The sequence below is a fragment of the Bactrocera neohumeralis genome, chromosome 2 (genome assembly GCF_024586455.1).
Source record: "Bactrocera neohumeralis isolate Rockhampton chromosome 2, APGP_CSIRO_Bneo_wtdbg2-racon-allhic-juicebox.fasta_v2, whole genome shotgun sequence".
In the NCBI taxonomy this organism is placed as follows: Eukaryota; Metazoa; Arthropoda; class Insecta; order Diptera; family Tephritidae; genus Bactrocera; species Bactrocera neohumeralis.
The window spans coordinates 71,525,354-71,538,307 of NC_065919.1; the positions used below are offsets into that span (position 1 = coordinate 71,525,354).

At 34.9% G+C, this 12,954-nt stretch overlaps 1 protein-coding gene across 5 annotated transcripts in view; it reads left to right on the forward strand.

The window, feature by feature from the left end:
- LOC126767522 (uncharacterized) overlaps positions 1-12,954 on the forward strand; it is a 617,976-nt gene that overhangs the window by 569,405 nt on the left and 35,617 nt on the right. For all 5 annotated transcript variants that reach the window (XM_050485002.1, XM_050485009.1, XM_050484998.1 and 2 more), the window contains 3 exons: positions 8,344-8,399; positions 9,030-9,214; positions 9,644-9,817. In XM_050485002.1, the coding sequence (XP_050340959.1) occupies positions 8,344-8,399; positions 9,030-9,214; positions 9,644-9,817 (415 nt within the window). The remainder of the gene's footprint in view (positions 1-8,343; positions 8,400-9,029; positions 9,215-9,643; positions 9,818-12,954) is intronic.

Below are 12,954 nucleotides of genomic sequence, written 5' to 3' on the forward strand. Positions count from 1 at the left end.
AATTTCATTAAGAACACAAGGAATATGTTACATAATAATGAAAGCTAGAGATATTTTTTTTTATACTTAGCTTTCTTCCTTACGCGTATATTCGGAAGTTTCAGTCATAAAACTTAATGGTATAGCCGCTGTACAAGTATAAAATCATGTGCAGATTCATTAATTGTTCTTTTCAAGTTATAGCCATTTATACACAAAAATCATAAAACACTTATCTGACTTAAACCTGAAACTGAATAAAAGTATTTTTCAGTTAATTTGGTTGACCATAATAAACCAATTTATTTTTTTGATTATTTTTCTTTTTTAAGTGCTCCGCTACGGAAAACTCTGCACTCACAATTGTTGTTTCGGAATAAAATAAAAAAAAAACTAAAACTTTTGTTAATATCCATGAGAATATCCCTGGAAGTGTGTATAAAATATACTGATTTTTTCAAAAATTATAGGCATTTGAAAGGAAAAATACAATTATTAGTCAATACTTTCATAATAAACTCCTTTCAAATAACTGGATGGAAAGTTTAGATTCTACCGAAATTTCCCTATGTACTTCTATGCAAAATCCAGCTTTAAGGATAAACTCAAAATTTGAAGTCGATTGAATAAATGGTTTAAAAGTTATTTGACTCCGCCAATTCGAAAAAATAGTTTTGAGAGAAACCTGTTTAGGGATCATCTCGTGTGACGGTTGTTCTTTAAGCAGTTACATGGGTTTACGGATTTGAAAATTTGATTTTTATTTTTGTATTATTAAATTCTACAATAACTCTGGAATATTTAGAAGTTGATCGGAGTAATGGTTTCGGAGACACAGCCCTGAGAACTAATGCGCCTTGAGAACAGTGCACCGTCTTTAAAAGCGTTTTCCTCGAGACTGTGTTTTTGAAGTCGGCAAGATTTCTCGAGAACAACTCAAACGATTTTCATGAAGCATTTTTTTCGCCACATGTGGGATCAAACTACCATTAAAACTTCATAACAATCAATGCAACCGTTTTACGTCAGATTTCGTTGAAATCGTCAGTTGAAAAAATGTAGTTTCGAGAATAATACGTTTTCAAATGCAGGTGTGTTGGAGATATACTCACAAGACCTTACTTTTTCACTCCTGTAAATATCCAACTACATTCAATTTCGAAAAATTTCTTTACCAGCACTTTCAATAAATACTCTAGATTGGATTTATGTAGAGAAAAAAACAATTTTTTGCAATCATCACAAGGGACCCGCTTAAAGTTTCACATATATAAATTGCTGAGGAGAAGGTGGGCTTACTATATATGTTTTCTTTGTAGAAAAAAAATTTCTCGCTACAAGTCAACTTCAAATTTATGTTTATGAATATAAAGCATCGTTTAAGCGTAAAAATTAATAGTCTATAGTGGTCATAACCCTTAATCAACTTTTTCCAGTATCTTCGTTTTTTCGATAGCTCAATTAGGCACATTTTAGTGATACTTTACGGAGAGTAATGGTATATTCAAAATTTAGTCAAGCACTATACAATAGTCTGGCTTGAGAGGGCCAATATCAGTGGAACCATAAGCTCAATTTTTTATTAAATCGTGATAGTTTTAAAATGGTTCAGAGATTAATGCGAAGAACGTTGCCGTAGTTAGTTGAGCTTTACGAGTGTTTTATCACCAAATCGCAGATATCTTGAAATATCCAATTGACATGACAGCTAATTTCTTCATTATTCACCATTTGATATAATATAACAAAACATGAAAACTGTAAGAAGACAATTAGCCTCCAGATCAAATAAGGCCCCTTTTGATAAAAACGATTTCATTATGGATCTCATAGACGCTGACTCTAACGCTGTGCAAAAATGCACTAAATATTCAGTGAGTTAGGGATATTGCACCCTATATTCTTGCGGTAATGCATATATTCACGCGCATATATGTATATTTGCGTCTAGGTACGGAACTTAAAAAACGCAACATAAAAAACAATAAAAACAACGTGAAGTGTTTATTTGACTATAAAATGTGTTAACACGCATGTACAATCACTTATGTTTCACATTTTTTCTCGAAATAAATTTAAATGCAAATGCAAATAAGTGTAACGCAGTAACAATTCACTGAATTTATTATACGCCACTAAATTACTAATGCGATTTAATTGGATTACCACTCACTTGAAATGCAATGAAATGAAAATGAAAACGAATAAATTTAATTTTTGTCAATGAATTCTTCTAGCGCCCAATGACAAGCAATAATTCACGTAAATACATACACACATACAAGATGCATATAACATACACACACAACTCACATATACAAACATGTGTTGTAGCAGATTTTTTCAGTTGCCAGCGTCAACTCACACCGACGCACCAAAACTAGGCTCGCCGATGCCTTTGGAATGCCATGAAATGCTGCTGCATGCCCTGTCAACCATTTTTTCGTTTACAGTTATTTCAAAGTGGCAACGCATTTAAAATACTATTAATCAAATGCCCCAGCCCGATGGCAAGCCTGGGCAAGGGCGTCACGGGCTGAAAAGTGTTGCAAAAAATGCTCAACGTCCCCAACCCTACTTTATCACCATATGCGTGTGTGGAAATGGCGTAGCAGCAGCCTGATAAACAGCTCAGATGCATATATGTATGTGTGTGTGTGTGTGTGTGTTATGCGCTGACCAAATGATCACATGGTAAGCTTGCTCATTTAAAATGTGGTTTGTCGAAACAAATGAGTTGAAAATGCTATAAAATGCTAAAACAACAAGAATAACAATGGAAAAAACTAGCGCAACGCACACGCATAGGTATTTATTTGGACTTTTAATTAAATTTACTGTATAATTTACTTGCAAACAAATAATTTATACACATGCATAGTTGAATAATTAAAATGGTGAAATATGCCAGTTGGGCAATTTACTAATGCGAACACACAGACGCAAACACAAACAGAAGCATACCTAAACATTTAGTTCATTATGCGCACTAATTTGGATTTTAAGCGCTTGTTAGGAGACTTTTAAGTATTAATTGCGCGTAATTTGGGGATTACGATGCATTTTTGTTGGCACAAAATAGCGTATAATAGTGCCCAATTCTTTTTTGTGAAATTTCAAATAGGTTCACATGGCCTTTTGTCGGGCACTATTTAGGTTTTGGAGTTAAAAATACATAAAAACATAAATGTAGACTTACATATATGTTTAAAGTATGTATGGTGTTTAAAAAGTTGCATATGATTAAAAGTTCTGTCTGATCAAATATGACCCGGACTGACAAAAACACCGTAATGAAGGTTTTTATCCTAATTATCGCCTACCAAATAGGCTCTCTTTGAGGCATTTAGGGCATGCTAAAATTGCGATACAGTTTTCCGTCCATTCATTTTTGGCGAGCTACTGGCTAGATTGTTGCACAGTTTAGGCACCCGTGATGCATTTGATGCATATAGTTCCTTCAGAAACGTTGTCAAGCATCTCTTTGGCAACTTCTACTCAACTTATTTTTTGCAAAAGTTTCAGAATATTTGAGATGTTGTTGATGTTTGGGATGTTGCCACTGCTCTGGTGTCAGGACAACGATCTACGGCACATCTACTTTTACCTTTTTCGAAGTTATCGTCATTAACAGAGGTTTCTTTACTACTTTTTTCGAAATATGTTTGCCTTTAGATTGTACTACAACAATAGAGGAAATAGAGAGATCTCTTCATCGTACAACAATTTTATTCTATAAATAACTTTGCCATTCTACCAATAACAATAACAAGGGTTCTGGGAAAATTTGATGAAAAAAGTATTTAGAAACCACAGGCCGCTCATTTGCGTCTAATAGTGTCGCAATCTGACAACTGACAGCTTTATCATAAAGTTTGAGATTTTGGATGTTTAACTTACTTAGAACGTTTTTACATTCCTGTGCTATTCGTGTTGCTTACAGTTGCTCAAAATATTCACCTCGGCAAAAAAAAACTGGTTCACTTTGGATCCCTATTTGTTTTTGTTATCTAATCCCAAAATGTATTTAGCAACGCTCGTATAATCTTTTGAAATAAAATAAATAAATAAATAAATACTGGTATATTCGGAAAAAATATTTTATATAAACTATAAAGCGAAGGGGACGGTATGCCTAAAATGCAAAACAACGTATCATAAAAAAAAATCGAAAATCGCTAACAGATATAATAACCAATATATAACCATTTTATAAGCAAAACTCTAATTACATTTCAATATGAGTGGTTTTTATTATATAGTTTTTGCTTCGCTTGTAAACTTATGAAAAGTGATTTTTATGCTACGATATGCAACATATAGCACATAGGTGACGATATGTATATTTGTTGTTTGCCTTAAAAAATGTCAAAATTAATAGAGATATAATTTATATTCTTCTCGAATTCAATTCAGAACAAAGCAATTTAATACAATTTATTAGATTTATTAGAAAAGTAATTAATTTACTCATAAAACAATTATTATATCATATAACACAAATAATAACAACATAATTCGTGAATAAGCGATATTTATCGCCTAACTTAAATGTCATAATTCTTCGTTACCGATATCATTTATCCAATAACGGTGAATTATATGCCACTTAATTACCAACCACTTAATACTTTAACGAATACGTGCACAGTTTTTATTTATTTTGCACACATATAAAAAGTGACAGTTATTGCGTTATTTGACGTGGCCAATTGGGCGATTACCTCACCATTTAATGCCACTTAACGCCTCGCACGTCAAGGGTTAATAAGCGATTTTAAATTGCCGCGTGTGTCTTTTTGTGCATTATTTTATTATTATTGTTGCTTTTTTAATTTTCGTGGCAACAGTCGCAAATGATTTTTCAATTGCCGTCATATTAAAATATGCAGTGCGGCTTTCAAATTTCAATAACGCAAATATGTTTGACCGCAAAATCCGATAAATGCTATAATTAGCCGTCGCTGTGTGGAGCTGTAGTTGCGACTTTTTTTATTTATGTTTATATATATTTATATTTATATATTTACATATAAGATTTATTATGTTTGGCGGCTATTTGTGCTCAAATACTCATACATTTTGTATAAATATTTGCGTGTAGTAAGATATTTTGAAACATGTTTGCATGCCGTTGTGGTTAATACAAACGCGCGACAACATTCCATTAGCTTTCCCATTTTTTAAAGAAAATAATTCCGTAAACACAGGTATTAGTAATTATTTTTTTATATTTACTGCTTTCAAAAACCGGTCGGAAAAAGCAAGCGATAAAGAGCATTTCTCTTATGTGAAGTTAAGTTAAGCTAAATCATAATATATCACGTTAATTATGATCATTTTTTAAAATAAACTACATTAAATCACAAACTAACAAAATTTGTGTGAGGGTCTCCCAAGATTAATAATGGTAATTGATTTCATTAGGTTCACCTGAAAACTCGATTTTTTGAAACCCGTAAACCCATGTAACCCCTTTATGTATCTATGCCACGTAGCGTCGAATATATGTGAAGAAAAATTAGAATAATAAAGAATGTCGATAATAAAATTTAACAAAATGTACATACATATATAGTATATAAAATTATTAAATTTTTAAAATGTTGAGTTTTAGTGTCATTTATAATAAAAATTGTCTTCTTTACTTCCTTTAATGAAAATCGTTTCTTCCTCAAAACTATTTTATTTTGACCAGCGTAGAAAACTTTTGAAAACAAAAAAATTATAGTGGGATGTAACTCATTGGAAATGAGAGGTAAAATAGAAAACTTTAATGAAAAATAATTTACGAGTGTGCTGAGTTCGGAGGAAGTTGAAGGAGGTCGAGGGGCGTATTTGACTTTTTAAGGATTTTAACCGGTTTCTCTTGATTTCCGGTATAACAAGAAGTTCTATAGAAAAATGTTATATTACATTGTTGTAGGTAATGTTAAGATATGTATCAACTTTTTTCACATAACCTTAAAATTTATGTAAAAAATTCAAAAAACCAAGTTTTTGGGTTTTTTTATTTTTATCTTGTACAAAAAATTAGTTTCTTTAACTAAATTTGGTGTAAGCTTACTTTTTTATAACTCAGAAACACTGTTTTTTGATTTAAAATATTAAGATGGAAACGTAATTTCGACTTAAAATCGAAAAGACCTTAACATGCGATCAAAACTTCTACCGTCTTAATTTCACTTCTTTTTCAAAATTCAGTACAATTTTTCTTCGTTGAAATCTCCTCTCTCTGATGGAAAAGAATGTACACATTACTCCTTAAACAATTCAAAACTGCCCCTTTTACTGCTGCTACTATGAGATAATAGGTACATGAAATTAAAAAAACTGTTTTGAATCGGTTCTCGGATATTTAGTGGGTTATTTTTTGTATTTTATGAAAAAATTAGCCAGATTGTTCGATAAAAAATGATAAAACTCTTCAAAATATTAGCTATATACATACATTTTGTCTGCGTGGAGTATTATTTATTTTTAATTACATAACAAAACTCCTTGTTTCTCCATTGAAATATTTTACCACTCTCAATAGAACAACTGTAAAGTTACGTATACGACATGGCTGTCCCATATTGAGGAAATGACATACCAATTGTGCCCGCTTAAAAAATGTTATTTTTGGATTTCTTTCTAAGTTCATTAAAATTTTGAGAACATATTTACAAAGGATGTCCCAAGATTAACACAAGATTGGAATTAAATAGAAAACACAGTTTTTAGTCTTTTAATTTTTTATTGAACCATAAAGTACATAGGATAGGGTTATTTCTGGAACAACAAACATTCACAGCTTTTAATACGCATAAGCACTCGTTTGTCGAAATTTTCCATGACTAGTCTGCATTTCTCTCAAAATCCAAACTAACCAGAGACAAGTTGTGGGTGCATTTGTTCTCCGAAAACCACACCTGGATCCTCTGTTAGATCGAAAAATGCAGCCGACAAGCTTTTATTGTTTTTGAAGTACTGTTTAATAATGAAGACAAGTTGTTCTTTCGAGCAGCACTTCATTTTTACTTAGCCTAAAATGTCAGCTGTCTACTTTTTTTTAGATTTTGATCAGTCAGTGGTCTGATTAAAAAACTAATTTCGATGATTTAGCATTTTCTTGGACACTACATCGTGCCAAATTTCATAAAGAAAATTTTTTTTTTATTTTTCTGGGACATAAGTTTGATCGTTCAGTGTGTATGGCGGTTACATGCTTTCGTGGTCCAATCTAAAAAAATTTGCAAATATAGAAAGGGATTAGTTCGCGTACAAACGAACACGACTTATTCGTTTCAGATCGTCATGCTGATTATTTAAATTTATGCTTTGTTGTAGAGTTCCGGTTTTTCCTTCTGGGTGTTACAAACTTTGTGACAAACATAGTATTCCCCATTCAGGGTATAAAAATGAAATTGAAGGACACGTGTGATCATCAAATAGTGTACCAAAATAAATTTAAGGCACAAAAGCTCTAAAAAATTTTGTTTCTTTAATATTGATTTCTTTTTTATTTTATCCTTTATATTTTAATTTTAAGCGCGATTTACAAAGAATTTATTTCTCCGTGCATTGGTAAAGCGTACATCGAACTGTTCATATAAATACATATGCGATATGTTGCTTATATCTGCAACATAAAAAGACTGTAAGCCATAAGTCAGGTCATTGTCAGGTTTTTGCATATTTCGCGCGTTGTTGTAAAAACAACAATTTTCTTCATGCACATTTCAATATTTATAATTTCAATAAAATTATCAACACTTATGTACTACAGGCATACATATTTATTGGCTTTATATGCATATATTGCTGTAGCGCATCTCGAAAAAGTTCTCATTTATTAAATTGTTCTGTTCTCGTTGCCTTTTTTCTCCAACAAATGACAACACAAAAAATCACTTCATCAACCGCACTGCGCAATATGAATGAAAAAAACTTATTAATACAACAACAACGTGAATATCTGGCTCACAAATTCGACAAATAACAATGCGCAATGAAATCAAAAATAAATACATACTGACATATACATGCATATGTGAACAACCACAACAACAAACGACTGTTGTGCGAAAAACAATTGCTATAATAATACACAACAATAACAATATAACAATTATGGCTAATGAACGCATTTGATATTGACGTGCACACGTCATCATTACAAACAACAACAAAAATAAAAACAACAACAATTCGGCTTATAAACATCACCTGCGCTCGCTGATTATACCAAAAAATAAATACAAAAAAAAAACACATTTTGTACACTTGGACACGTTTCACGCGCTTGTGGAACCACACTCTTCCGCCACCTTTTCTCTTTAACCCTCTGCTCTATGTCGCGTACTGCCTCCTCGAACACAGGTGGTCAGGATGTCGAAGTGGACCTCTCAACGGAAATAATCAAGCAACACTTTCAGGTGAGTGCAACGCAATGTTGCAAGCAGCTTAAACGCAGCAAGCGAACAGCAGCAATGCTACACGCGCACACACTAATGCACTCAACTACAAATTATTCATTGCTGCTGCCAAGCGTTGCTGCTGCGTAAAAGATGCGTGCAACCAGTTCGTTTGAGTGCTGCCATTGCCTGCAGTTCCTGAGTACTTAAAATTTCACGTTCTTCTGCTTTTCTTTTTAAACATTTTCCACAACGCTGACGTTTCTGGCATTTCTGGCATTTCGTCTTAATGGCCACTGTGCCACTACAACTTTATTACGGCTGTCATCGGTCGCCATTTTACGATTTTCACGTGCAATTTCTGGCCTTCTCATGCGTGCAACTGACAACATGCAACAACAACAACAAATGCTACACTGCTGCTGCTGTGAACATCCTCACTGTCGCTTCGTGTTCAATGACGCATGCAACCAACTACTACCCGTAACTATAATAAAAACAACAACATGCAACGCACGCATTGCGCTTGACTCGTTGCATTCGTGACTTTGGACGCATCAACTGATTTGACGATTTTGAATGCCGTTACCTGCCGGCTGACGGCCGTTGGCTTGCGGCGACCGGTTAACATTCCAATGTACGACTGAGTAGAGTACCTGCCACACAGCGTTGGACACTTGCCGGGAGGATGTGTCATGCTCGTCGTCCCTGCAGCCAATGTTGATGCATTGTGAAATGCACCGTTGCAATCGCAATGCATGCATGACATCACTGCAAGCCTTCTACAAAGGTCCGCACGAGGATTTGAATTTGGACATTGCCTTCTGCCTCTGCAAGTAAGTATCCCCCATCAGCGCATATACACACCCATACCTGCACTTTTCTATCCATATATATTTACATATATATATGCTTGTATATGTGTGTCAACATGCTTGCAACATCTACTTAACTACTTGCAACTGTGCGCCTTTGTCTAAGCCACTGCGTGTACCAAGAGCCAGGCTGCACGACTCGCTGTCGTGTTCGATTGCTTACATGACTGTGTGTGCATGTTGCACGCATTGCCTAGCATGGCTGCTATCTGCTCGTGCACGCTTCGTGGTTTCGCATTACCCACTCGGAGTGTGTGTGTGTGTGTCATCGTTTGTGTTGCAGCAACATTTTTTTAGCATTTCATGCCGCCACTCACTTTGTTCCTTCCTTCTCGAGCGCATACATAAGCACTTGTGTTTTACGTGTTCTCTTGATTTCTCTCTTCACAGAAAAACAACGAATCGTCACGACATGTGCATGATTGCACAGGAAAAGCTTCATCCAACGTGCGCACAAAGGCCGGCCGATAACAGTAATCAGCAGGGTTCAAATGGCATATACTACCATCCGCCGCCGTCCTGCCACTCAGTAGCGGAAAATTGTAAAGAGGATCGTGAGTGCAGGTAAGTGGAATCGAGCAGCTCTTTGCTACATGCTCGGCAGATAGTGCGCTTTGCTAAGTTTAGTGCAAGTAACCATGCGTTAAGTGGCAGATTCCGCTTCATCATGGCAGCAGCATTTAAGAGTTTCTAATCTGAAGCAGATGATAAGCATGAAACTTGTTTTAAAACACAATTTTTTACTTTTTAGGTATGGAAATTTTTGTGTCTGCTGAAGTGTTTTCGCAAATGTTCGATAAAAATTTGACTCACAGAAAAATTAATAAATCAAAAATCACACAAAAAGCTCGGATAAATTTTGACATGAGAAACTGCAAAAATATATGCCCCGCAAGCAAGGCACAGCAGTTGGTTTATACCTCTGTTGCTTGAGATTAGCTTCGATATCAAGAAAGGTACATCGTATAGTATTTATATATAGAGGCTTTCAGCAACTATGGCACTACCGAGTGTAAGACAACGTCGATCGACCTGCCTTTGCTGTAGGTAAGCTGAGCAATTAATAGCCCATTCCATGAAATTTAACCCCTAATGTACGGGTCCATAAGTAAGAGTAGCGACTGATAGGCCCAAAGTCCTTAGCAGAGGACATGAGCGCTTTTATCGGTATTCGGAGAGAGCGCCACTCCAACCGACCTCCAAGCCGCCGGAATGTAACCTAACCGAACGCACTTCAAGTAGATGGGAGCCAACCAACTGCATGATACCTTTGTTACAGACGAAAACTGTGTAGATATAATATTTTCGGGTCCCGGAGACTTAACTGATTCAAAAGATTTCATAGCCCATGTAAAACGACGCACTTCCATAAGGTTCGATAAAGCTGTATAGTCTTCTCAAAGCATTCCACGGTATCCCCCTTCAGTAGGTAGGTTTAGAAGAAAGTGAGCGTTCGCATCTCTACGTTTTCATAGAAGGCTCTCCAACATGACATTTTAGCCTTCTAAATCTCAGTCTCATATATATATGTAGTAAGAACCGCTCTGTTGCAATTGCCAGTCTACATTATGGCCGTTTTTACAGATCGTATTGAACAAAGATCTGATTTTGATAAACCCTGGTGTCCACCGGATTTCCTTTCCTTCTTGCTGGAGATTAAGGGCTTCTGATGAACGTGGGGAATGATAAAAAAAAACATTCTAGATTTTTTCGCTTGCTGGAGATTAAGTGAACCGAATCTTCTAGATTTTTCTATCAATTCTGCACTATCAAAACTCTCAACAAGGATCTCCTCGAATAGCTGCTCGAAATTAGAGGCGATCCGTTCATAACGCTCGCTCCGTCTGAAGGGAAGGAGTTCATATCCACACCCTTTCGGGCCTCCGTTCGCTTTTTTCTTGCTGCTCTCAATATAAAGATATCCAGGTGATTTCAACGTAAAAAATTGAGGATTTGCAAGGTTTATGAAACTACCAGCTTTTAGTTTTTATTGCTTAGAACGCGAAATTTCGGGAAAGATATCCAAAGCACGGATCAGTTTTACCTAATTGAGGTAAAATAATTGTATCCCTATAAACTGAAAAACCTTTTGATACTCTTTCAATATTGTTGAACAATATCCATTTTTCATTTTTATACCTCAAGAGCCCCACAATCACCAAGGTCACCAGTGTTATTCCAATTTTACATATTTTAATTTCATCTTGCGCACAATATAAATAGATTCCGGAACTACAACTAATTTTGAACAACCTTCGCGAAATTCTTCTGAGTGTGAATACACGATAGCATCGATAAACACCGGTCCTTAATGGAGCTTTATCGCCAAAAATTAATTCAAGTTCATCATTCATGAAAGTTGTAAAAAATAATTACATGAGAATTTTCATGATTTATCTCCACTTTTTGGTCGATATAAACTTACCACTTGGTTTTAATACCCACTGCTTTTGGGTCGCAATGAATATATATAAGAGTTTTATCGTTCACGTTAACAATTTTATTGCCAAAAATTAATTTAAGTTCATCGAAACACTTTTGCTGGGTTAATCTAGTACGTCGAAAGTTGTAAAAAATAAACGTGCGAAAATACGATTTATTCCATTTTTGTTCGAAATGAATATTTTAAGTTACTGTAAACAACACAAATAACCCTCGTAAGTCAAAACGTTCTGAGTATGTAAAACATTCAAAATGTCAAACCTTACGATAAAGGGTTACCAAACCCCGAAATACAAAGGCAATCTATATACACATGTATTAAGGAGTTTCATTTTAATTGAATATGTTCCGAATTTTTAAGCAATCCGGAAGACATGTCCAAATTTTCAATAATCACTTGAACTACTTTGTTATCTAGGGACCTTGATTCATCTTGATTTAAAGTATTGTATTAAAGTATTGAAGATGTTTAATTAAACGCTTTATACTCATTTGGCTTATTTAACTAAAATCAAGTTCTATCATGTAATTTCATCACAAATGAGCACCTTAAATCACTAGCAGCTGCTAGATAGCAAGGCGCATAATGAAAGTCAAAATCACAGTATATAACCATATGTTATCAACTAAAAATACTTAACTAGAAACTGTAAAATCTGTTCAAAATTAACGATGTAATTAAAATCATCAACAACACACAGATTGATGCAGACAGATGTGGCTGCCGGCAACTTGCCAGAATGTCTAATAAATATGTTGTAGAGATACTTTTCTCAGAAGAAAGCAATGCTTTATAAGGCGAGCAGGCGAGGATACAGTTGGAAGGGTGTCTGCTTGTGGCACCTGCCTGAGATTTTGCATCAATGCATCATGAAATTGACACTTTGCAGAAAGATGCAAGGTGACTGCCATAAACTACACTGAGGCACACAAACACATACACACACTTTATAGAGTAGTGGCGGCGGGCACATGTCTTTCGAAAATGAGTTGCACGACATGGTGCAAGATGAGTTACGTTGCTATTAAGGGAGACACGTTCTTCAAGATAATTTAATGCACAAACGCACACACACACACAAATCTTAAACTGTTACACACATATAAAAGAACTTTATAGCTGCTTTTTAGGAGATGCAGCAGGCGCTGTCAATAAATCCGGTTTACTGCAGCCGACAAATAAAATAAACTCGCTGTCAAACTGTGTGCTGGTGTGTGTGTGTGTGTGATGGCTGCGATTTTCAGAAGTCACTCTACTG